This window comes from Miniopterus natalensis, chromosome 1 (genome assembly GCF_054644295.1).
Source record: "Miniopterus natalensis isolate mMinNat1 chromosome 1, mMinNat1.hap1, whole genome shotgun sequence".
Taxonomy (NCBI): domain Eukaryota; kingdom Metazoa; phylum Chordata; class Mammalia; order Chiroptera; family Miniopteridae; genus Miniopterus; species Miniopterus natalensis.
The window spans coordinates 171662815-171690323 of NC_142081.1; the positions used below are offsets into that span (position 1 = coordinate 171662815).

At 34.3% G+C, this 27509-nt stretch overlaps 1 protein-coding gene across 5 annotated transcripts in view; it reads left to right on the top strand.

The window, feature by feature from the left end:
- Window positions 1–27509, top strand: part of CLOCK (clock circadian regulator) — a 121296-nt gene that overhangs the window by 56441 nt on the left and 37346 nt on the right. For all 5 annotated transcript variants that reach the window (XM_016207335.2, XM_016207361.2, XM_016207353.2 and 2 more), the window contains 8 exons: window positions 893–982; window positions 3396–3455; window positions 7303–7451; window positions 10554–10645; window positions 15700–15789; window positions 21404–21524; window positions 26205–26318; window positions 26457–26575. In XM_016207335.2, coding sequence (XP_016062821.2) covers window positions 936–982; window positions 3396–3455; window positions 7303–7451; window positions 10554–10645; window positions 15700–15789; window positions 21404–21524; window positions 26205–26318; window positions 26457–26575 — 792 coding nt within the window. In that variant the 5' untranslated portion in view covers window positions 893–935. The remainder of the gene's footprint in view (window positions 1–892; window positions 983–3395; window positions 3456–7302; window positions 7452–10553; window positions 10646–15699; window positions 15790–21403; window positions 21525–26204; window positions 26319–26456; window positions 26576–27509) is intronic.

A 27509-nucleotide genomic window follows, 5' to 3' on the forward strand; every position in this document is an offset into this window, starting at 1 on the left:
CACTGCCAGTCCTATTCTCCTTTATGCTCTAGTGATTAAAACTTTAGGTTGTGACATGCCTAGATTTTTCTCTGAAGAAAATGCTAACCCATGATGCTACCTCATCTCACAAAGGCCTGTGCCTTTGCACATTGCTATTCTTTTGGCTTAGAATCATTTCAACTATTACTTCTTACTGCCTGTTGTTTCTCAAACTTAAATGGTGATAGAAATCTCATGGAGACATTGTTAAAATGCCATTCTGATTCAGAAGGACTGGAGTGGGACCCAAGATTCTGTCTTTCAACAAGCTCACAGATGTTGCTGATGCTGATGGTCTCTGGACCATATTTTTAGTAAGAGCACTGTAGACTTATCTGGGAAACTAATTGTCATCAAGAGTATTTCCTCTGACTCCTTTCTCTACCATCATTATTCCTTTTATTATAATTATTTAGGTATATATTTTCCTATTTAATTTCAGATTTTTGCCTATTGGGACTGTGTTTTTCATCCTTGTATTCCCAAAGCTTACCATACTGTGTAACAAAAAATTAGCCTGCAACTAATGTTTATTGCTGATTAGATGACATTATTACAGCCTATTTATAGTTACTAGTCTAATATATACATACTGAGTACTATGTGTAGCTTTTAAGTTTTGATTATTTTATAGTAGATAGAAAATGAATTGCGAACCTCAATTTTTTCCCCTGTAGACCTTGTTTAGAAGGAGAAAAGCCTCAAATGTGCCCTGGCTAAAGCTACTTGCTTAAAAATGTTCTAGCCTTTAGTATAAACAAAAATATTCTCAAGTCCTTATACAACCTATAGTGTTTCTCAAGATTACTATGTTTGTAGAATGAGATTTTTAGAAAACTAATGACCATTTACTATTTTTTTTCTACCCAAGGAGAAGTACAAATGTCTACCACAAGACGAAAACGTAATATGTTATGTTGTTTACCGTAAGCTGTAGTAAAATGAGCTCGATTATTGACAGGTATGTTTTTAGACACTTTTATTTTGAATTATATAAAGCTGTTTTAAAGTTTACTATTAGAATAATGGTCTATATCAAACTGATAAAAGGATTTTTATGCTTAAACTTAATTATTATTACATTTAATTTCTGTATTGAGCCAATCAGTGCAATGGTGAGGTATGTTAATGTTGTCTAGAACCAAAGTCAGCCTTGTATGGCTTATGTTCCAAATGGGTCTTTGAGCTATACTTTCGAGTATTTGGTCAGAGCTGCTCTGAAAGAAATTGTGACAATTGCAGATGTTTCCTTGGTACCTTCTGGAATCATATATCCCCTTATCTCTTGTTCTTTTCCTCATTTATTGGTGCTAACTCCATTCCATTAAGCATTTTAGCATTTGTGACTGATAAGAGGTAACTATAATTAGGATTTCATTAGTTGAAATTATAATCATTATATCTTACTCTTGAGAATAGGATACATCTCCTTGTTTCTTTGATTTTAATACTTTTTTTTTACATTTTAACCTCTCTGATATTGGTATTCATCTTACAATTGGCTTATAGTTTAATTGGTAGCATTTTTTTCTTCCTTAATGGCACATAAAATGCTGATAAGTAGTGATTGGTGCTTAAATTCAATGAAATACAGTAACATTTTTAATGCAACTACTTTTTGACAGGTAGCTAATGTGCAGAATACTTTTTATATGTTATTTTATTTAAACTCACAATTTTATGAGATTTTACAGGTGAGGAGACTGTAGGTTAGAGGTTAGATAATGTGTTTAAGGCCACATAGTATGTGATGAGCAGGAATTATGACCTGTGTTGGTCTGACACTGAAGTTCCTGTGCTTTTATTATAGTGTACTGTGTGATTCTTTCATATGGGAAGAGTTTTGTAGCTAGAGTTGTATAATAAGCTGACTTTTGACATCTGGGGGCAACCCTTCTTCCCTTCTTTTCTATGAGATAAACACTGAAGATATATACTCTACCAGAACTTAAGACCTAAGAGGTAAGGAGTTTCCTTAGAGAGGGCTGCTTACATCACTGCCATAGATTTGGGCTATGCGTACTTTCAGGTGGGATCTGTGTGTAGTCTCCTCAGAAAGGATGCTTCTTCACCTCTCTTGAGAGATTAAATATGATTTGGGCATTATACTTCTGACTGTCAATTCCCATTCTAGACGATATCACATTTAGGGAGGGATGACATCTGCGTGTTCAGACTTAAAGCAGTGGTTCTTAATATGAGTTGATTATCTCTCTGAATATGATGAAAGTTATAGACTCTCTTCTCAATAAAATGCATATGCATATAGAATTTTTCATAAATTTCAGTGTATACATGGAACTCCAAAAGTCCATACATGGACTTCTATGATGCAGAATTTGCAGGTGATCTCAATAGTGCGTCTGACAGACACTTTGCAGGCTTTTATAGGCCACAGAAAGGTGTGGTTAAAAGAGTGAATAGTGAATTGATGTAAAAGCTCATAAATCACCTGAGACTATTTAATATTGTTCCTTAGGTTAAGGGGTTAGGCACCACCTTTTTCTTGCTACTTAGATCTCAGCTTAAATGTTCCCCATCTCAACAAGTCCTTCCTTAAACCCTCAGACTAAAGTAACCATTCAGTAACTAAAACATCACCCTTTTTTAAAAAAATTATCATACATTTAAAAAAATTATTTATTTATTTATTTTTAAAGCTATCTTGGTTGAAAGTATTGTGTTGATTTGTTTCTTCCTGCTAAGAAAATATGCTGTAGGAGAGCAGTGACTTATATGTCTGGTTAACTGCTCTGTAACCATGTCCAGAACAGAGCCTGGCTTATGAGTGCTAATAAATATTTGTCAAATGAATCAATAGTGAATGAAAATGTATTATGCTATATACTGTGCTATTATGCTGGATATTTTGCTAGATATTTTAAAACAGTGGTTTAGGTCATCATTGCTAAATATTGTGACGTTTATGAGTGATTTATGGTTTTATAAAGTGAATATTTCAGAAAATAGATTTTGTAACGATGCTATTATAATGAAAAATAGTTTCAAGTTAATCATTTATATAGTGGCAAATATACTGACTGTAGGTTTTCACTGGTTAGTGAAAGTTTGAAACAAGATATTTAACTTCTGGTTACATTAAATTCTGGTTAGTTCGTTGTGTGTAGTACAGCTAAGTAAGTAGTTCTAAAATTCACATTTGTAATTAAGTTTTAAAAATGTAATAAAAATGGCTGTACTTTAATTTTCTAATATTTATTAGAAAGCAGGTTAGTAGTTACAGGGTCTGAATTTGTGTAGTCCGTTAACTTGACAGAACTCTGGGATATAACTGATTTGACTCACGTTCATTTTAGTGTTGTTGTTGCTTAATGACTGTGCTCTTATTTTTTCAATCCAATTTTATCTTTTAGAGATGATGGTAGTATTTTTGATGGGTTGGTGGAAGAAGATGACAAGGACAAAGCAAAAAGGTAGTTCAACTTAAGATGTAAAATAGTGAATAAGTGAATAATAAGTAAATGTAATAGTAAAAATAGTAAATCAATGATTTTTAAAACCTATCTGCCTTAAGACCTTAGTGTTCATTTAGGTGCAAGATCTTAGACTATCAGAATCCAGTTTTGAAGTTAAATAAAATTATCCTGTAAATGTGCTCTTCTCATCAAATCACTGGGTTTATAGTATATCGGCATCATCACTGGGGAGGTTAACCTTCATCACTTGGCTAAAATAGGGTTTGCCTGGATTCACCATTGTAGTTATTATTTTCCTCTTAACCTACTCTATTCTTGGAAGCAAGTTAAGTGTAGTCCACCTTCAAAGTAGGTGTTGGGGGAATTAAGCTCTACCTCTACACATACTTGGAATTCTTCTGTAAAAATTTTTCTTTCTTATTTATTTATATCTGTATGGGACTCATTTATTTTATACTTTAGGTTCTACTTCAGTGCTATTTTATTTATTTTGTTGCTCAAATTATTCCAGCTTTTGCCATTGGGAGGTCTTTCAAGGTTGGTTCCTGTGTCCTTGGACATGCCTCCAATCTCCGGTAGAAGGGAAAGTAGATGATAGAAAAAGGGCGGGAAGAATTATTAGAGAAGTATCTTCAATAGGGGAGGGAATGGAATCTAGAGCCATGGTGGTGAGAGTTGGCCCTTTGACCTTAAATAGGGATCTTGACAGTTAATTATAGTGTCAGGAGGGAAGGTCAAGGTAGCAGTACAGCCAAGTTTGTAGTCATTGAGATTGAGCAGTAAATACTTTGTTTTTTTCCAGTCTCGTTGAACTACATGGGTGCGTAGATAAGGGTAGTGGTGGTGTACACAGATAAAAAAGATAAACATGTAATAGTAGTTCCTAAATGTCTTTATTTAGCAAAATAAAAGGTACTGGGATGAGAAAAATTTTCACAATAACCACATAAATTGCTAAATACTTTAATGAATGATCAAAATATATCTAAGAAGATACAGAGACCTGTATTTGAAGCTAAAAGGATCTAGGACAACCCCACCCTTTAATGTCAATCTGGTGGAGAAAAGTTCTTATAAAAATCATCAGGGTAAAGATAAAATCTCTAAGATGGGGATAATCTGTCTTGCCTGAATGAAGAGGGAGAACTCTAAGGAACTGACCTCAACAGTCTTAAGGGCCAAGTTTATAGATGGATAAGGTGAGCTAAGGGTATTCTATTTACAAAGACTCAAAGTTGGATCGTTTTTTTGTATAAGAAAAATACCGTTGCTATGGGAAACCTTGGAGACAGAGAAGGAATCTTGTAGTGAATTAAGTGGAACCACATTGAACTCTGTCTGAAAACAATGATGAGTTAAAGACCTTAAGTGTTGAGCCCAGAACAAAGGGAGGTTTATGCTTACCCTCCAACCAGGACACCTGTGACCTATTTTCAGTGAGGTCATTTCAAGAACTAATGATTTCCAACCTGAATGTAATATGGAAGTAAAATTTGCTTTAATGGGTGTGATCCAGTGGTAGAGTTCGCAAAGATATTTTCTTTCTATATATTTTCTTCCCCTGGAATCAAGTGCCTGATTTGAATTATTACTTCATGGTAGCTATATGATCCTGGGCATGTTTTTCTTTACACCTGTAAAATGGAAAATAATAAAGTCTACCTCATAGGAATTAAGTGAGATTTCATAAATGTTTACTAGCACCTGGCTATTTTTACCCTCACCCATATGTTCAGATATTTAATATATACTAATGATCAGATGCTTATTTTTTGATTTACTCCTCTAGAGGACTATAATTAGATCCATATATCTAACTACCTCTTTTCTATGCCTTTTAAAATGTCAAACAGGCCATTTCACCATATCTAAATTCTCCCCAAACCATCTGTCCACCAAAACCAGTATCACTTGTTGTATTTCACATTGATAAACAGTATTATCAGGAGGTTGGGAATCCTCTTAGATTTCTCCTTTGGTTTCTCCACTCCAAACCGAATCTGATTTACCCTCTGCCTCATAACCCTCAAAACCGGACTGCTCTGTTGACAGTGCCCCTGCCATGGTTCATAGGTTAGGATATTGCAGTTGCGTCCTAAATGGTAATCTGGCTTTCAGTCTTGTTTGGTGTATGGTAAGTTTTCAGTAGTATTTGCTAAATGAATTTGTTTCACCAAGCATTGATCCTTTCATCAGCCTGATGCCAGAGTGGTCTTATTAACATGCAATTCTGTTCATGGCATTTCTTTGCTTAAAATCTTTCAATGCCTTCCCATGACTTTCAGGATCAAACTTGAATCTTTTTATTTAGCATAAAGCTTCATCATTTTTTTTCAGTACTTAATACTCCCCCCTCCCCCCCCAATTCCAGCATACTGGGGCCGATACACTAGCCACATTAGCCCTGCTGAACTACTTATGATAGGTTTTCATCTCTGTACCAGTTTCCTATGCCTGGCATGCCCTGCACATACCCACTACCATCTCTTTCTCACATAGTCTTCAGGACTCAATTCAGCATAGTTGGATGCCAATCTCTGGTTCCTCTGAGTTTCCATAGGAATTAGGTGAATTTTAAAAATTTTATTAAATTTATTGGGATGACATTGGTTAATAAAATTATATAGGTTTCAAGTGTACAATTCTATAACATATAGTTTCTAACGGTATTAGGTGAATTTCTTGGAAGGGATATCTTTCCCCTGTATACTTAGCCCCCCCCCCGCCATTATAACAAGCATTCAGTGTTTGGTGAGGAAGTCAGTTAATATCTACTGTGTTTCATAAGAAATTTGAACAATTGTATTTTTCCACAATTCTAATACAGAATAAATGCTTGTTCTTTATGGAAAAACAAAAAAATAAATAAAATTATCCTTTGACATTTGGGAAAGAAGTATACTTAAACAAAAACTGAATTCTAAAATGTGACTTCACAGAGCAGATAATTAGAGGTATTATAGAATGGTTAATTGCTCTATAAATAATTATACTGTATTTACTTGTCTTGGGGGTCTCTGTGCAATTAAGTATTTGTTTACTGGTTACTGCTTCATATAAATAGTAATCATTAATTTAGCACATATATTCTGTGTACTTTCTGTTAGTTAGATTTTATGCTTAAGTGCTTAAATGAAAAAATGTGGGTTCTATTATCAAGGAAGCCCACAGCCTAATGGAGAGACAAATATGCAAACAAATGATTACAGCTCTGTGTTGGAGGCTGGGGTATAGAATAAAGAGGAAGAATGTGTGGCTAAACCTCGAGGTAGGGAGATTTTCACTTTTAGATTTGTTTATAATTTAAAACTTATAGGAGATGGATAAGACAGATGGTTTGACTTTGGGTGTGGGCACACAGTGTAATATGCAGATCTTGTATCATATTAAAACCTGTATGATCCTATTAACCAGTGTCACCCCAGTACATTTAATAAATTAAAAAATAATTTTTAATATGTATTTCTATATTATACATGCTTTCACAAAATGTGTCTTGGTAATATTCATAATAACTTTATAAGGAAACTACAAATACTTGGTAAATATTAGAGTAAATAAAACCTGAGTTTTGAATGCAGTTTTTCTTATTGGCATTTTCATAAAAACATGTATGCCAAAGGTTTAATATGTAAAAATTTCTTTAGTGATAAACAGAGAAGAAAAATTATTGCCCATATTAACTATATATTGTTTGTAAACTAGGAAATAAATATTTCTTGCCATTTACATTAACAGAAGAACATGCTATATGGTTGTGTCCAAATTAAGCATCATATTAAACTACATTTATGTAATTAAATGGATTGTTTAAAAACTACTTTTAATTTTTTTGTTTCATCAGAGTATCTAGAAACAAATCTGAAAAGAAACGTAGAGATCAATTTAATGTTCTCATTAAAGAATTGGGATCCATGCTTCCTGGTAATGCTAGAAAGATGGACAAATCTACCGTTCTACAGAAGAGCATTGATTTTTTACGAAAACATAAAGGTAAATTTTTAACTTTGTAAAATGGATTTTTTTTTTTTTTTAAATAATGGACTCTCCCTTAAAGCATAATGTGATAGAATCTTGGCAGTGATGCTCAAGACTGGATGCTTGCGAACCTTTTTTAAGTGAAATCAATTGCTTTTTAAAAGATTTCCTGATATTTTTTTTTTCTTTCATTCAACAAACATTTATTTAGTGCCTAGTATATCCTAAATTCTCATGGTACAGGGTAACAGTCCTGGCTCTCAAGTAACTCAGGCCAAGGGAGACAGATATCTAAACAGCTAATTACAATGCATATAATTATAATGGGTAGAGTGCTTGTAAACCTTAAACTTGTTAGGAAAACACAGAGGAAACAATGTGTCAGGGAAGACTTAAAAATAGTTGATTTTTTCATCTGAGTCTTCCTTTTAGATTAAGGAAAACAGCATTTCACACAGAAAATAGCATGTGCAAAACAGAGAAGCAGGGAGAGTTCAGTGTAACGAGCATAGTTTGAGTTGGAAAGTTATGGGCATGTTTGAAAGAAAGGCAAGAGCCAGGTTGTAAGGCCCTTATATGCCATTTTAAAAGATTGTTTCAGTGTGTATCTCGGAAATAAACATGTTTAAATTAAAGTGATTATTTCTTAATCAAGGAAAATCGTTTTGACTACATAAATCACGAAAATTTAAAGAATATTAAGTATTTTTGTAACAGAGATAATATATGAAAAAATTGTAAAAGGCCATTTCCTTTTTCCGATGTAAATGAAACTGCAAAACTTCTCAGAAGAAGGATTTGTGATTAGTGCCTCTATTTACTTCTCCCTAGCTCGTTCAGTAATACATTAGTAGCCTGGTTCATGCTCCAACACTTTTTGAAATTATTTTTGTTAACTTCACTAGTGCCAATACCCCTCATCTCCTCTGCTGCCAATAAAGCAATAGCTTTTCTTATACCTCCTTCTCTTCTGGATGTCTGAAGCACTGGAAATTTTAGTCCACCCTCCACTGGCTGGCTTTTTTCCTTGGCCTGTGTTACAGCACTTTTTCTTTCCTCTCCCCCCTTCCAACTGAAGCTAACTCCTTCGATCCTCTTTCTTCTTCCGCCCTCTAAATGTGATATTTCTCAAGGTTTTATCTTTTGTGTTCTTACCTTCTCTACACTCTTTCCCTTGGTTATCTCATTCCATAGCTTCAGCTGTGGGCTCTCTATTAAACTACTAAGTCTTTATTTTAGATGCAAACTTTTCAGTCTTTTATTTCCAGATAACTTCTGGATCTTTCTTTTGCATGTCCTCAAATTCAGTGCATCTGTGACTGAATTCATTTTCATTTTGTCCAATCACCTTTCTCTCAGCTTTTCTTTTGCTTTATTGATTTCAGAGAGAGGAGGGGGGGGGAGAGAGAGAGACAGAGAGAGACATCAATGATGAGAGTGTCATTGATTGGCTGCCTCCTGCACGCCCTCCACTGGGGATTGAGCCTGAAATCTGGGCACATGCCCTGACTGGGAATTGAACCTCGATCTCCGGGATCATAGGTCGACATTCAACTACTGAGCCACACCAGCCCGGCTGATTTTCTGTTTTTACACCATCATCCTTTCATTCCCCCAGGACTCAAACTGGAAAAGACTTGCATTTTTTTCAGCTTCCTTAGTATTTTATCACAGTTGCCAAATTATCTTGATTCTTCTATAAATGTGTCAAAATTGTCTTCATTTTTATTGCCACCATTGTCATTACATTTTGCCTCTACAAATAGTATTCTTGTTACCTCAGTGTCCCATATTAGATAGCATACTAGGCCCCTCAGACATTGTAATTCAATAAATGATTGTTGAATGAAATGATATAATATGCATCCTCTGACAGTAGAGGGTTAATTTTGGCATTAAGTAGATCAGGTTTTTGTTTTTTTCAAAATTGGGTATAAAATTCTCACAAAAATAAAATTTACCTGAAATTGGAAGGAAATTCTTATATAATTATTACTTCTAAAGTAAACCTGTGCTTAACTGAACTTGATGGGTTTTGCTTATGCATTTAACTCTTTTTTTTCTGAATGTTTATAATTGATGTGAATTTGAAAAGGTATGACTATATTCCACAGAATTAGTACCTAGACTTTTTAGTTACTCTTCATATTCTAGTATAAGCAATTTTAATATGGCAGATTTTGGGTGACAATTTAATATGTTAATTTATATATCTGGTCATAGAAAATCTAAACAACCTAGTCCATACTTTCCACTGCAAACTAGAGTATATTTTGTAGAGTAAAATTTATGACATAGATTTTTTATTTTGCTTGGTTTTTTAAGTGTCAGCATTTAAAAATGGAAAAACATCTGTTACCTAAGTAGTTCATGTTTCACCATTTATGAATAGCTTTCTCATAATTTAAGTCATTAGTAAGTAGTATTTTGCAAAATAAACTAGTAATTTTATTAAAATAGTGTCCAAATCCAGGAATTTCCAAATTTTTAACCAGCTCCCTACCACTAAGAAAACATGCAGGGGGACACTAAGCAAAATCACTCTGGGATGATTATTGTCAAGTTTTTACCCCGAATCTTAATTTAGTTTCCTTGATTAATTAAGAATAGAACACCTCAGATTGGGAGCAATCTTTCTGCTTAGCAGTAGACTGGCCAAAAGTCCTCTTTGTTAAGAGCAGACTTACTGATCTCCTTGGCTGTTTTCCTGCAGGCTCAGGTCCTTATATCTGCTCGAGGTTCTACCACTTGAATGGCAAGGAAAGGAAGGGGAGAAAGAATCTTCCTAATGCTTGCTCTGTCTGCTTATTCTGAGTCCTGTTCGGGCATTGTGTCAAGCAGGAAGCAACACAGGCTTCCACAGCTCCCCAGAGAAAAACCAGACTGGTACCTCCAAGAGACCAAAGACCAAAAGTAGATAACTTGCCATAGTAGCTCAAATATTTCATCATTCCAAAACTTTGACCTCCTGATACCTACCTAGACCAGTAAATGTTACTGTCTACAGTTCTCACTTTAGAGTGGGGAGAGAGGAAAACCTGTAGGACTTCTGTACTGCCCCAGTGCACACCCTGTAGTTGGAGTATGCCACTAATGTGTCAAATAATCTGTTTACAGAAATCACTGCACAGTCAGATGCTAGTGAGATTCGACAGGACTGGAAACCTACATTCCTTAGTAATGAAGAGTTTACACAATTAATGTTAGAGGTATGTCCAGATTTAATTTTTGAAAAGTTTTATTTTTCTCAAAAAATAAATCACAGGGGTGACTAATCTTAGTATAGTTTTAACAATATTAATTTAATTGTTGAAAAGTTTTAATTCACTGTAAATCAATAAACTATTATCTTCAATTAAAATTAATTGGTGCAAATATTATAAACAAATAGTACTGTCTGGTAAAGGAATGCCAAATTTTCATATTTTTCAGTATTATCTGAATTTTTGAGAAGCTTAATAAAAGTCAGAAAACTGTAGTTACCAAATTTTCCATCTGAGACCACACTAGCAAAATTCAAATGAAGAATAATATATATTATTCATCACATATTAAATATTATTAAATGTATCCTACTTGACAGTAGTATTTTTTAACAAATTAAAATCTGCCTAAAAACAACATAAAATGGTAATAAATGAAGTATTTTGAAAATGTAAAACAAATGAAATATACATTGAAAGGCAACTCTTAATTCAAGTAGAAACTTTTTAATTGCTTACTGTGTATAGAATAATGCAGGTTTCATCTAAGTACACAGAGTTCAATATCAAATTTCCATGAAAACTTAAAATAAATAGGAGCCAGGTATATTTTGGCAGTAACAGTTAAGGATGAGAAAAGTAGATGTATAACAGAAAGTTACGTAGAGTAGAGGAAAGCACTGAGATGGGGATACAAGCATTGCTAAATAATTTGCATCTCTTATACTGCTGGCTTGGGTTTATTCTTTGAGCATGTATCTGTGTTGCGTGTACAGGGTGGGGCAAAAGTAGGTTCACAGTCGTGAGTATGAGAAACACAATTTAGTCTTGTATTATTTATTAGTTATTGTATTATTTTCCATATGAACAACTATAAACCTACTTTTGCCCCTACCCTGTATATGTAATGATCATGTCTCAAGTGTCTTTGTATAGTTACTAAAGTCTAAGCAACATAGAATATTTGCATGTTAATGAGGAACAGTTAATTGCTAGATTAATTAAGTCTTTAAATATTCAGCGGAAAGGTTAACATGGAAATTTTTTGGAATATAAATATATTGTATATATTTAAACCTGTACTTAAAATCTGAAATGTAACTGATCACTTTTCTCATATTAACTCAGTGAATCCTCACAGTAATCTTATGAAAGAGACACTATTAGTATCCCTTTCTTAATGCCAGATGAGGAAATCAAGGAACAAAGAGAATATGAAACTTGACCAAAGTAACAGTGAGTAAATAGCTCAGTTGGGATTTTTTGCAGGTAGACTAGCCTCTGATCCCAGGGCCTCAGCCCCTGTGAAACTTCTTTTCAGTGGAAGCTAGCCATGCACAGATCTCACATCTTAGTAACAGGAGTTAGCTCTTTAAACTAGTAGACATTTAAGTTATAAACCAAAAAATAGTTTCAGATTTTGTTAAATATTTTTTCTAAAACATAATTTGACGTCCAAAATTATCTCTTTAGGTAATAAGTATTATGTTTATGAAAGGGTGCACACAGCTAATGTCTATAACAGAAAAAGGAAATAACTCACTTAATTACTCTAATTTTATGATTATATTTTCAATATAATTGTTTAATAAGATCTGTGGTAATCATTAACTATTTACCCTGCTTCATCGGTATAAAACATTTCTTATAATTCATAAAGTTGTATATAATATCCATACTCATATATTTATAACCTTAATGAAGGTAAACTACCTGTTTACTAATAAGCTAAACAGAAAAGCTTTGTCTTCAAATTTTTCTTCACAATGAACAGATCTTTATTAATGCCAGGACATTTAATATATACTTAGTATTAAAGGAAATCAAAGATTCCAGAGATTATAGCATTATTTATAAAATACAACAGAAAATTTAAACATATGTAAATCAATTACCTCATGATTATCTTCACAGCTTTTAGAATTACATTCCTGAAAAATGTTACATTTATTTATAATATGTCAAGCATAAATAAATAAAAATTATTTTTAGTGAATATACAACTATCAAGTAAATATGTATTCTAACAATATTTCAGGATTGAAGGCTGTATATGAATATGTGTGTGTATTGCAGTCTGTGTCCAACTAACCTAGATGTGTTACTATTGGCTAATCATGTTGATCAGATTATAGGTAGGCAGTTTAGATACCACTTTCAGCAGAATTTCAGATGTAGGCTGTAGCTGGAATGTTAGAGCTGCTAGTAGAAGAGATTAGATCGTTCACCTCACCCTCTTCATTTTATGGATGAGTCCCAGAGAAGTTGTAGCTTTTCCAAGGTCAGATAGCTAATTAATGGAAGAACTGGGGCTGAGATCTTGAAGTTCATGTATAACTTACGTGTTGGCTGTCTCTCCATTCCTCCATTTCATCTGTGTCTCCCTCTTTACTCTGTTGTGAGGAATATTTCTTCCAACCTTTGGGGAGGTAGAGTAGTGAAGGAAATCAGGGCAGTTTAGCCTGACCTCTGTGCCAAGTCATTTTTTTTTCTTTCTTTTTTTTTTTTTTTTTAACTTTCTTTATCTTTGTTGTTGAAAGTATTACAGATGTCTGCTTTTTACCCCCATTGATCCCCTCCACCCTGCATCCATTCCAGCCCCAGGCCTTCAAAGTCATCTTTATGTGAAGTCATCTCTTAGTGTGTTGTTTTTTCCCTTGGAAGCTGGCAGCTCTCTCTGGTAGTCTGTCTACAAGGGAAGGGCTAGTGCCCTGTCAACTTCATTTTAGATATAGATCCACAAGGAGGTTCTATCCCCTTCTGTAGAACTTCCATTCCAGTCTTCTGGATTAAATACTCACTGGCAAAGAGGTTTACATAGTCCTTTTGTTGTGGATCAAGTAGATATCAAATAGGAAGCTAAGGAGTTTTAGCTAATGAGCCTTCCCTTTCCCTTGCCTCATACAATGTGGAAGAGGGACAGGCTTCCCAGTCTTCAGTCTTAGGATGAGGGTGTCTTTCTCTGTCTTGTGCCTTCTTCCATGTCTCTCTGATCTTCTTCTTCAAGGCCCCTTTAGTTTTTGGTGTACCCACCCACCTGCTTGGGAAATTACATCCCTCAAAGAATTCTGGGCCCTGGGTCCTTACTTCTCTTAAGAATTTGGCAAGATGCTAGTGGAGGCTTTTCTCTACTTAATCTTTACCTACTTTGAAAGATGAAAGGGCAGGCTGTGGTCCTAGGAGTGAGAATAAATCATTAAGGGTTCTGATTTCAGTTCATTTCTCTTACACAAGAGAGCCGAACCCTAATTCATAGCAAATACCCTGAGAGCAAATACAGGTCATAGTAAATATTAATTTGCTTTCAAAGATGATATAATCTGGCTTTACATGAGAAAAGCTAGTTCTTAATAACATTATTTTGACCCTTTTCCTTATGAAATAATAACACTGGCATTATTATACTAAGGAGTTTTTGTAAAAATAATTTCATGAATTTGCATAAATTACAAAGTTTTTATCCCCTTCTAGATTAGCCAAGAATGGGTTTGTTTGAGCCATTTTAGAAGGTAGTCATCTACCCAAAATAAGTTTTTTAATATCTAAATCTCTCCCACAATAGAGGGGTGGTGGGGTGCCTTTTTTCATACATTCAACATATACTTCAACATTGCTTAGAAATAGAGGGAGGTTGCTCTAACTCCGAGTAAATTAAATACAAGTATTCTTTATCTTCTATGTGCTACTGGTATGCTAGCATGCTAAGTGCTGCTGATAATGTTGAAGAAGATATGTATGGTTCTTACGAGAGATTGCTGTCCTTTCACAGAGCCCTATAATTAAATAAGAAATCCAAATTTAGTGTGTTAACTGTTTTGATAGAAGAGGAACTCCTCTTGGTATTTTTTCTGCTGTATATCTTCAACATCTTTTACACTGGATTTTTCTTTCCCTGAGCTTGCAAATATATATCAGTTACTTTATTTTATTGCCTTCCTTTGATACTTGGTTCCCTTAAAACTTTCATCTCTCCTTTTTTCCGTTCTAAAGTTTTTGGTAGAGTGGTTTATAAATGCCTTCTGATCATCCAATCATCTCTAAATTCATTGTAGTCTGACCGGTCTTCCTATTGACATCTCTTGAAAGTTACCGAATTTGATCTCATTTTACACTGAACCATCCCTCTTCCTTCTCACTCACTTTGTCATATTCTCTTCTGTTGACTTTCTTGTTGACAGTGTATTCGATTTTCTCTGTCATTTTCTCAGGTACTTGTCCTTCATATCCCCACATGTAGATAATTCCTCCAAGGATTTGTCTTCCATGCAGATCTGCAGATCTCATTTCTTCGTTTGTCACTTCTATGTCTAAGATTCTCAAATGAAAATACTTTATAATATATAAAGTAGAAGATTGCTTTATTATTTCGTATTGTATCCCCTGCACTGGCTTCTCTTCTGAACTGTGACTTCACATTTCTTGATGCTTGTCTAAGTTCTTCTCTGTTCTTACCACTCCTAATTTTATTCAGGTTCTCATTAACTTCCCTGACTATTCCAAAAGCCACTGAGGTTTTTCTAACTTAATTATTCTTTCCCCTCTAAATCCATTTTACACACTGCTTCCAGACTACTCTTGAACAAAGTCCTTATGTCTTAATCTGGTATTTCAAAGCCTTTCGTGACCTGATCTCAGCCTGTTTTTTCAGCTTTATTTCCCTTTCACTTTATTCCTCATTTATCTCCCTACAATTTGTATGCCTCTCTGTTGATACATACAAAAGGTGATAATGTATTCTTTTGTGTGCTTCAGAGGTACCAGCATCTTCAAATAAGGCCATCTGTATGCAATATGTGAATAAAGGTAGACTATTGTCTATATTTTAGAAACCAATTTCCAGTAGATAGCCATAGAGTGATTTTTTTTTTCTCCAAAAGCATTTAAAGAATGCACAGATCTATATTTTTCTATGGTATTGTGAAAGGGAAAAGCTAGCATTTTGATAGTGCTCTGGAAATTTCCACATTACATCCTTTGTCATTTAGTAAGTTAGATTTTTATTTCTGTGCTATGAAACACTTTTTTCTTTTCATTTAACTGACCATTATATTTAATTTCAGGCTCTTGATGGTTTTTTTTTAGCAATCATGACAGATGGAAGCATAATATATGTGTCTGAGAGTGTAACTTCATTACTTGAACATTTACCAGTAAGTATAAAAATCCTGTGATCTCTTTCTTACTTAATGCCTATTTTAAATGTTCTAAAGCATTAGGAAATGTACCTCCAGAGCAGTGCTGAACAATAAGCAGAGTGGGGAGGAGAGCTCAAAGTACATCTTTGTTTTAACATGGCTGTTTTCTCAGTTCAATCATTACTCTGTAATCTGTAGTAACTGTTCAGTGACTACTTTAACCTCTGTTCTTCCTGACCTTTTTTTCTAATGGTAAGTTTTCAGTGTTTCCTTTTTAATCAGCCTGGTGAAGAAGTTGCTAAATCACTGAGAATATCTTGACAGTAACTAAATTTCTACTGAGATACTTTTTACAGCTAGAGGAACTCAAATAATTTTCTCAAAAGAAGAACTTACATGAACACTCTAAAAATAATAGATACAGAACTTTTGTGCTCTGTGGCTTTGAATTGATAATGCCCCAATGGCCGTATTCAGTTTGTTATCAAAATGACCTTAAGGGTACAGAATTAGAAAATAATTACATTGTGTAATATTGATAAAGATGGTGAATACCAGAATTATGTGTTTGTTGTTTTACTCCAAGTATATTTATTGAACATCAGCTTTCTGCCAGACGTGATGTTAGGTTCTCTGCTACAGCTGACGGTTTTAATGAATTTGAAGTTTTTATTTAATATATAGTGTTCTTATCTAAGATAGGCCTTTGGTATAAATATTCTGAAGTTACTTATAAATTACTCTTACAGTGTCTGTTTCTTGAAAATTTACAATAATACAAAGTACCTGTTTTGTAAAGGTCTCTTTTAAGAGTTATTGTAAAGCAGTATCTTCCTCCCTCTGATTACTCTGCCACTTCATACTTTATATAGAGAATGGACACTACACTTAAAGGACCAGATTCTAAAGGGTAATTTCTTACTGAAGGCCAGGCAGTAAGTAATTTGCTGATTTCTGTGGCTCACACCAGAAAATGACTTGCCTTTAGTGCTTTTCTAGGGGCTTTCTTTAACAGTAAGCTCAAACAGTAGGTGATTAGCCCAACACCTAAAGATTGTTTGAGAGTAAACAATGAGATTATAGAACACGTAAGTAAACTAGTGGGGGCAGAGAAAAGGATAGGTTGATTAACTGAATTTTCTGGGCCACTCTTTTCTTAAAATTATGTGAAAAAATCTAGGGAAAGAAACCCATTATAGGATTAAGATATGTTTAAAATAAGTAATTTAAATAAAGGTATAGTTATATGCTTTAAAATCATATACAGTTGGATAGGTTTTCTTTTCATGTATTTATAGAAACTATGTAATCTTTAAAAAAATTTTTTATTTATTTAGTCATAATTAGAGCATCATTTGCAATGTATGTGGTCACACTTTTAAAAAGCCTGGTTCTTGGACACTTTCCTTGAACTCCATTCAGAATTAGATGCCCTTCTTCTCTGTTCTCATGTTACCTTTTATGTACAGCCATCATGACACTTACAGCAAATTGTAATTTTCTGTTTGTTGGGGTAATCAGGGTAGGTGTAGCTTCTTAAATGCAGGGACTTTATATCCACATGGGCTAGCTCATTTCTCAGAGAGGCATTCAGTAATTTTTTATTGAATGTATAAAAATTAGTAGGCTATTTGATGTGGCTGTTTTAAAACTTCCTTCCTAGTGCCACACTGGTGTTGAATCTTTAGTGAGGTAGAATTTGAAGTAGGTAGCATGATAGATCTAGTTGGGATCCAAGCATTTGATCATTAACATTCCCCCCCTCAATGAAAACCCTCTTCACCTTTCTGTTCTGTCCTGGATTTTTAAAAAACTTTTTATTTTATAACTATTTTTAGATTACAGAAAAATCAAGAAAATAGTTCAGAGAGTTCTTGTATGCCCCTTACCCAGTTTCCTCTGTTATTAACATTATCTGGATTGTTTTCATTGTATTAGCCAAAGCACATAGACTGGCAGGTGAATTTTAGGACAGAGGAGATGGCTGCTGCCTCTCCAGTAGACCCATTTCATTCCATACTAAGTTAATAGTATCCTCTGTTAATAGAGTTTTTGCTGCTCACCAGTATAGGACACTTTCCTTCACATCACTGACATTGCTGAATTGTATGTTACTTGATGGCTTGAAAAATGTAAACACAAGTTTTTTGGGGGGGTGGGGACAAGTGTTTTTTGAGAAAATAATATGCAGGATCAAACATAAGGAAAAAAGAGGTGATTTTCTGTTTTGGGTATGAATAATTAAACTGTAACAGATGCTAAACAAAACGTTTAAAATAATGATGCCTCTTTCATTGTGTTTTGATATACACACCTATTGTCTAAAATAGAATTTTGTCTGTTGCCAGAAGGGACGAAACATTAGCAAATCCCTAAATTAGGCTTGAGTGTTTATAATTCAGTTCTGTTGAGAAATTAAAACTTGCCATCTTAAATCAGTGGTCAATATGACTCAAAATTTTGAAATTTAAATTTTAAATCAGACTATAAAATTACAAGACTAATTCTATAGGTCCTGCAAAAGAAAATGTTTTCTTAACTTTGTCACTTCATTCTTATTAAATTAGGCACATTTTAACCAGTTTATGGCTAATAATAGGGCATAAATGCTTTATTCATTTTGAGATTAGAAAGAAAATTTACAGATTTTTTTTTTCTCCTGATCTGACTTTCTGTGACAAAATTAGGGTCCTGTCACCTCAGTGCCCGAAGAGATTCCAGACATCCTTAGCCCACCCCCTTTATATTATCAGCAAGAAACAGGAAACCAGAGAAATCTGACTTAACTGTGCAACACTTTTGTGGAACTTCCAAGACATAAAGTTGGTGTCTTACTATATTTCAGACTTAACATTTGTAAAATTTTACAACTAAAGATTGATTTTTCTCACACTTGCTTAAATGTGTTCCTCAGAGAGAATATATTAAATTTGTAACCAATTAACACAGGGAAGATGATTAACCACATTGTGGCTTAGCAGAGTCCAGGACTATGAAGATACTAGGCGAGCCTTTCCTTTCCTACTCCTCTTAACTTGAGAGTTTAGGACTATAAACACAAAGATGTTTTAAGAAAGTCAGTACAGTCTTTATCTGCAGTATGCAGAAATATGATTTTGAATTTTTTTGAGTAATATAATGATTATGAAAACTTACTTGATAGGGCCAGAATTTTTGTTCCTTATGTCTGGACATAAGGAACACAGTTGTTTAAAAACATGTTACATTCAACATATATTTAACATTTTTTCTGAGGAGCTTTCAGTCCTTTTGAAGTAACTACTGTTTACTGCAGTTATTCGTTTAACTGTCTGTCAGTTGTCTACCTGAGGAAAAAGATAATTGGTAACATTTTATAATTCCCACAAAATGTAGAAAAAACATAACTAATTCAGCAGGATTTATATTTCTTCTTCATGAAAATGCTTGAAGGAGATAAAAAGATCAGGATAGCTGCCTTTTTTATTTCTTTTCTTTGAATTATGTTTGGGAACTGAGTGAATGGTATGGCAATATCAAGTATAATTAGCTTCATTTAGAGATTTTAAATGTAGTGCTTCATGGGAAGTTTGACACATTAGTTAGTTGCCTGCTGACTCTGATCCTTCAGATTAAGCAGAATGGGGAGAAGCAGTGCTTGTGATCATACCTCTTTGTGCCACCCATTCATATTCTTTTCTCTGTGAATATGAAATGTCCTACCAGTTTATAACTGCAAAAGCAAGGGCAACATAGGTCAATTTATAATTTATTGAAATAGTGAAAGAAATTGTCAGTGAGAATAAATAATTAGTAGAAAACCAGAATCATTTTCAAAATGAAAGTTTTAGTTTTTGCTTCAAATTGGTGTCTTATTTTTCTGTTAAAACAACTTTTAACAATATCAGTGCCTCTGTTTTGTTTTGTTCCTCAGAATGTATTAAATTTATAATAAATTATTTGTATTAAATTTGTAATATATTAAATTTTAATAAAGTATTTGTAATAAATTTGTAATATATTATTTTGTCAATAAAAGGCAATTTTCTAGCATTTTTATTACTCATGCCTGAATTTTCAGTGCATAACTTCTGTTCTAGAGGCTTTTCAAACTTTCAGAAAAAAATCCTTTTAAAAATATAGATATATTTTTAGTGTGGTTATCCTGTAAGCCTTTATCAAACACTCTTTAATCTAGAATCACTGTATTACAAATAACTTTTATATGCAGTGCCCAACGTTAATGTGCCTTCATTTGAAGGGAGGAAGAAAAGATATGAGAGATAAGGCCTTTTTATTTACTTATGGGCAGTAGGCAATAGGACATAGACATTAAAATACAATTGACAGAGATTTTTTATGGAAAATGAATGATAGGAGTAATAAGTACTAAGTGAATTTTATTTTTACTGTGGATTTTGATGTTAAGAGAATACTTTTTTGAAGGAAATAATTTGAGCTGGTCTTTGAAAGATGGAAGATACAGATATATGGAGAAGGAGAGGAAGGCTGTTCCATTTCATAGGGGGGGGACTTTGAGGGCCAGAGAAAAAAAAGAATGTGAATGTATGGCTTGTACAGAGAGTTCAGTAAAAACTCTTTTCCCACCTCCCTTTTTTGTTGTTTGAAGGTGTGTTTTTTGTTTGTGTGTTTTTTAAGCCATGGAGTTGTTTCTTCAAACAATATCTTTACAATGTTTAAAATATGAACCAAATGAAAGTGAAACTGCTTTTGTGAATATGGGGCGGGGGAGACACATGGGACCTGCCTTCACAGCTCCTTTTCACTTCTCTTGCCCTCTACCCTTACCTCCACAGTCCTTAAGACACCAGTTCAGTTTCCCCAGGATTCCACAGAGCAGTTTGAAAATTTAGAGAACCAAGTAGAAAAGATTGAATTTGGTAGAAAATGTGAAGTCATTGATTTGTTTTGTTGTCAGTGGTTCTTAGGATAGAAACTGTCTTACTCATATTTGATTCCATAGCTATGGAACATTGTGGGCAGCCTGGTGTTTGTCAGATTACGGTTGATGAATGAATCATAATTAAAGCCATATTTGAACAAGAATGATAATGTTTGACATACTACTTCTATTTTGGGGTGAGGGGTAGCTAACAGCAGGGCTTTTGGACAATAGGCATACAAGGTAGATGGCAGAAAAAGATGAAATAAAGAAAGGACAAATGGAAGTGGCACCAGAGTCAAATCTCTTCATTTAGCCAATGGCTAGTCTTTTGGTCCTTTGTTGTAGTAAATACCACCATAAATTACCAGAGGTTTGGATATATGTATGGTAGGGCTATGTCTTATAGCCAAAGATTTCTCTAATCAACTTTCCTAGTCCTGTTATATTTTAAATGTTCAAATTTGGTGAAACTCACCTTTGCAAATAATTTATCAGACTTTCAAGGTCATATTGATCATAGATCTGATGAAGACACTAGTATCAGAGGCATGGAGGTCATGTTAACTGTCTTCCAGCTTCTCTTGGTTTTTGAGTTCTGCTCTGTAACTTGATGTTTGTCAGTTTTTACAAATAATCAAAAGTTAATCATATGCTTACTGATGTTTTAAGGGTGATTATATACTTTAAAAATACATGTCCCTTGAATCAATAAAGTTTTTTTATTTTCTTGAATTTCTTTTTCAGTCTGATCTTGTGGATCAAAGTATATTTAATTTTATCCCAGAGGGGGAACATTCAGAGGTCTATAAAATACTCTCTACCCATCTGCTGGAAAGTGACTCATTAACTCCTGAATATTTAAAATGTAAGTAGTAGCTGTTAAGCAAAAAGCTAAATATATTTAGTCATGTTGTACTTTGCTTTTGCAACCTCGTGACAAACACAGACATGTTTAACGAAATTAACATGTAGCATCATTCCATAAACCTCATTAGATCCTTTTTAAATTAAAATACAGATTTATAATATGGAACTATGACTGTATTTTAAAGTCTGAACTCTGTTCTAGAATATAATGAAATCCCATCTTTTTGGTTATAATATTTATGCCATAAAACTATATTTTACACAAAAATGGAACTTTGCAGTGTATTTTTATTAATTTTAAAATAAAATCTTATGTAATGGGAAAATTAAATGTTCTCATTTTCACTATAATCAAACAGTTGGACAAAAATAACTTCTTTTTTTTAAGAATTAGTAAAGAAAATTATTTGCTTTACTAATTAAAGCATTTATTGGATATATCTTTTTTTTTTTTGGTAATTCTCACCTGAGGATATTCTTTTCATTGATTTTTAGGGGGGGGAAGGGGGGAAGTGGGGGAGAGAGAGAGATCGATGTGAGAGAGACACATCGATTGGTTGCCTCCAGTGCTAGAGATCAAACCTGCAACCCAGGCACGTGCCCTGACTGGTAATCCCTGCGACCCTTCAGTTCGAGGGCTGACTCTCTAACCATTAGCCACACTGGCCAGGGCTTTTGGATATATATTATGTGCCAGGCACTTGTGCAATATCATAGAAGTGCCGAGAACAGTGAAAAATAGTTTGTCTTTGAGAAGTAAGAAATACTGTGGCATAATCAGACATTTCTCCTAGATTCATTGGATAAATTAATTTGACCAGAATACCTGATTTTCTTCACTAAATTATGCTCTATATAAAATCTGAAGTTATTACAGCACTATATTTGGTCATTAGTTATTAGATTTTTTTCATGATTTTTAAACTTTGACTTTTCTGATAATATTGATATTATTTTTGGATTTTTACGTTTCTTGATAATACCAATATTAATCATTTGAAAAGTTCTTGGTATTTTGAACCTTCAAATTCTGTAGAAAACTAACTGTCCAAGAATTGAGATACACATACACACACACACATATATGTGTGAGTATGTATGAATGTATCTCTTTGCTGTGAGTAGGTAGCCTATCAGAAGGAGATGAGAAGAACTAGAGACCAGGAAAGTCTGTTTAAAGCCTATTTATAATTGTTTAAAAATCAAGTTCTTATGACATTACCAATAGACCACTCCAGTTTTTCGCCTAGGAGAAAGATTTGGGCTGGATATAATTATGTAGAGGTCAGTTATATGCCTATAAATAGTATTGGCTCTAGCTGATCTGTCTCAGTGGTTAGAGCATCTGCCCAAGGACTGAAGGGTCCTGGGTTTGATTCCAGCGGAAGGCATGTACCTCCACTGCAGGCTCAGTCCCTGCCCCAGTCAGGGAGTGTGCGGGAGGCAACCAGTCGATGTGTCTCTCTCACATCGATGTTTCTTTCTCTCTCTCCCCCTTCCATTCTCTCTGAAAAGCAATGGAAAAAATATCCTTGGGTGAAGATTTAAATAAAAAATAAATAGTACTTGAAGTCATGGATTGAATTACGTTGCTTGAGGTGAATATGTAGAGCCAAGGAGAGAAGAATTAGAATGGTGGAACCCTGGGACATAGAAGTTGACATAGGAGGAGTCCACTTTAGAGACTTTGGTAAAGGCAGTTGGCTGGAGAACTGAATGAAAGCCTTTGGCAGAAAGACAAACATTGGGCTTCTGCTTCTAAGATCAAAGGGCTGATGGCAACAATACTTTTTGATAGAGAAAAGCCTTAATTAAATGATTTACTGACCCCCTAGTTAAACAACTGATAATCAAAATGTTATTTCCCCAGGAAAAAAAAGTGTTGTAGGCCAGAAGATTAAAACATGCTTTAAAACAGAGGGGAAATTGCTTTGAAAATTCAGGATTCTGCACGTAGGTCATTCGAGCCATAATGAAGGTGAGGTGGTACCGGTGGTGTGGTTTGTGTCTAGAGAAGGAAATAGGGCTTAATCTTTCATCCTGATGAGTGACTTTTATTTTTTACATAGTGAGGAGCCAGTGGAAGGGTGGTTTTTTGGTTTGGAAAATATATTTCAGGTGGAAAATTTTGAAAAGGATTAGACTGGAGATAACAACTACAGAATCCTAGTAATAGAAGTAAGGATGGAGAAGAAAGCCTGTATGTGAGTCTTGAGTAGATAAACTCAGTAGGACTTGGTGTTAGCGCACAGAAGACCAGGTGGCTAAAGATGATCAGTGGAGAAGGTTTTAGGGAGAAGTTGGTTAGATTTTGAACCTTGTGGAGGTAGATGATAAAGTCATTCATGATAATGACAGAAGAATATGAGTTTGATGCTATGAATGAAGAGAGGTGTTACGAGTCCTTGAGTGCTGAGTTAACTGAGAGAGTAACATTAGTCTAACAGTAGTATGGAAAGTTAAATCCTAGTGGCAAGAGTATGGAGGCATATAGGATACATTTTTGCAGTTACCTAGATGCAAGGTGATTTGCACCAATACTAAATTGGTGGTACTGTATGCTCATTTGGAAAAAATAACTTATGAGAGCTTTTTTGGTGAAATAAAGAGCAGGTGACAGATTAGTTTGGAAGCTTGTGAAAGAGAAGAGACCAGTTGATATGGTTTCTGTCTTGGGAGATAGGCATACATAGACCAAGGGGAAGGATAGCTGGCTTAGAAAGAGAGAGGCATAAATTCACTTTGAAATATTTTTAGTTTGAGTTATTGATGGGACAGTTGGGTAGAAATGTCCTGAAAGCACATAGTGACCTGAGACTTTATCTTATACAAAATGTTAGAGTTGGAGGGAGAGATTTAGGAGTAAATAAGTTTACTAAATGCTGAAAAATTTATAAAGGATAGTAGTAGATCAAGATTAAAACAACGTTTGTGAATGCTCACAATTTGAAGACCGATTAGCAAAGAAATATTCAATAAGGTAGTAAGGTAAGTTTTAGGCTATGGGAATGAAAAAGTGTGAGTTTTAAGAAGATGTAGTAACCTGGCCAGTGTGGCTCAGTTGGCTGAGCTTTTGATTCCCAGTTGGGGCACCTGCCTGGGTTGCTGGCTCTATCCCCAGTAGGGGGCGTGCAGGAGACAGTTGATGCTTCTCTCATTGATGTTTTTCGCTCTCCTATCCTCTCTCAAATCAATTAAAAAAAAAAAGGTAGTAACAGTGAGGGAAGCCCATTGAAGTTAACAGCACAGTAGTACCCCCTTATCTGCATTTCACTTTCCACAGTTTCAGTTACTTGCAGTCAACCTCGTTCTGAAATATTAAATGGAAAATTTCAAAAATAAACAATTCATAAATTTTAAATTGCATGCCATTCTTTGCTTTTTTTTTTCTTTTAATATATCTTTATTGATTTCAGAGAGAGGAGAGGAGAGGGAGAGAGAGAGATAGAAACATCAATGATGAGAGAGTCATTGACCGGCTGCAGCCCGCAACCCGGGCATGTGCCCTGTCTGGGAATCGAGCCCTGATCACCTGGATCCTAGGTTGATGCTTAACCACTGAGCCACGCCTGGCCGGGCTGCATGCCATTCTTAATAGTGTGATGAAATTTCATGCTGTCCTGCTCTGTACCACACAGGATGTGAGTCATCTCTCTGTCCAGCCATACCCCTTCTCTACATACAGTACAGTAAGATATTTTGAGAGAGAGACCACATTCACATAACTTATTACAGTATATTGTTATGCAAGCATACCTCAAAGATATTATGAGTTCTGTTCCAGACCACCGCAATAAAGCAAGGCTTAATCTTTTTGCTGGTGGTAGGTCTTGCCTTCAATTTGTAAAAAACTCAGTATCTGTGAAGTGCAATAACACAAAGTACAATAAAATGAGGTATACCTGTAACTATTCTTTTATTATTGTTAATCTCTTACTGTGCCTAATTTGTAAATTAAACTTTATCAGAGGTATGTATGTATGCAGAAATCATAGTACTTAGAGGATTTGGTACTATCTGTGGTTTCAGGCATCCACTGGGGTTTTGGAACGTATCTCCTGTGAATAAGGGGGCAGACTACTTCAGTCTTTAGAAAAGCATTTTCTATAGAGGTATGAAGATGAAAGCCACCATGCGTGAAGTTAAGGAAAATGAATATGTTAATGGAACCTAGAGCATGTAATGAAATGGAAGGCAGTGTCTATGATACTAAAAAGAGTAGCATGAAAAAATCCTTTGTTTGTTTGAGATAGGAAGACCTGAGCAGATTTACAATTAGAAAGAAGGGAAGAGAATGGGTGGGTGCTAAAGGAATGACTAACAGTGGTGTGGCCCTGGTTCTAAAGAAGATAGGAAAGAGTGTTCATGGTAGACATCAGGAAGCAAAACCATCCTTTGAAATTAGAGTAAAGAATGAGAAGGAAGGACAGATAAAAATGGGGAAATCTGGAGTTGCCTATATCAGAAGATCTGTTTTTTCTGTTAAGGATAGGTCATCTGTTTTCTCTATTAAGGAGATCATCCCCTAGTAGAGGTACTCTACTTTTATGGACTAAATAAAAATGTAATTGAGGACTGCTATTGGAGAAAATATTGTAAACTTGTACAACTTTTATAATCTTTTCATGTGATATATCACTCATGTTAAATCACAAATATATATTTTCTCCCACTTCAGCAAAAAATCAGTTAGAATTCTGTTGTCATATGCTTCGAGGAACAATAGACCCAAAGGAGCCATCTACCTATGAATATGTGAAATTTATAGGAAATTTCAAATCTTTAAACAGTGGTAAGTTAAAATGCTTTTCTTACAATGCATTTTAATCTGGTATTCTTTCAGGCTTTCAAAGACATACATGTTTGAATATCAATAATAATGAGTTTTACTGGAGTAAGTGATGATACATATTTCCTTATTGTTTTTTAGTATCCACTTCAGCACACAATGGTTTTGAAGGAACTATACAACGCACACACAGGCCTTCTTATGAAGACAGAGTTTGTTTTGTAGCTACTGTCAGATTAGCTACACCTCAGTTCATCAAGGTATGTTTCTAATTTTATATCCTAAAGGGATTTAAATTCATATTTTGCAAATGATGCCTATGTAATTTTTTTGCTGTTCCCAGAATAACTGAAACTCCTGCAAACATTAAAGGTATTGATGGCCATGAGTCTTTAAATGTACATGATTATAATATTTTTGAAGCACATAATGAATTATCAAGGCACTCATTAAATTATATAATTCATTTTGAAATATACTTTGCAGTTAACCAGTGGTTAGAGATCACTATTATCCTGCCTTTGTTCAAAATTTTAGGATGCTTTTTTGTATAGTTCACAACCTATATTAAAGGGGAAAGGCCAAAAATGTAGTAATTTTAAAGATTGTTTTTGAAATTTTCTTAAGAAATATACAAGTGACTTTTTACTGCATGTAATTTACCTTTCTAATTTTAAAATTTAATTAAATAATTTATTTTTATTTTTTGGGCCCCACAAGCAGATGATTAGTAGGGAAGTGGGAAGGTGAAATAATTCAACCACTGAAAGAATAGCTGGAAGTAAGCCAGACTAAGATTTTAAATTTAGGGAGGCATCATATTGTAGGACAGAATATTGAATTAGCAGTTAGAAGATCTTAAACCAGTTTTGCTCTTGTTTTGATCTTAAGGAAATAATAGCAGTGGCTAACATTAAGTGCTTATTACATGCTGTATACTTTATGCGCATTATCTAATTTAATTCTTAAAACAACTCGATAAGGTAGATGCTAAGGTGATCCTCATTTTATATATAAGGAAACAGGTTTAGGGAAGTTAAGTTACTTGCCCAAAGTCATAGTTATTAAGTGGTAGAACTAGGATTGATTCTAACTTTTTCTCTCAAAGCCCAAATCTTAATCACTTGGTTGTGCTATAGAAGGTCATTCAAGGACACAGAGGCAGATTGGAATCCATTGTTGAATATGACTAGC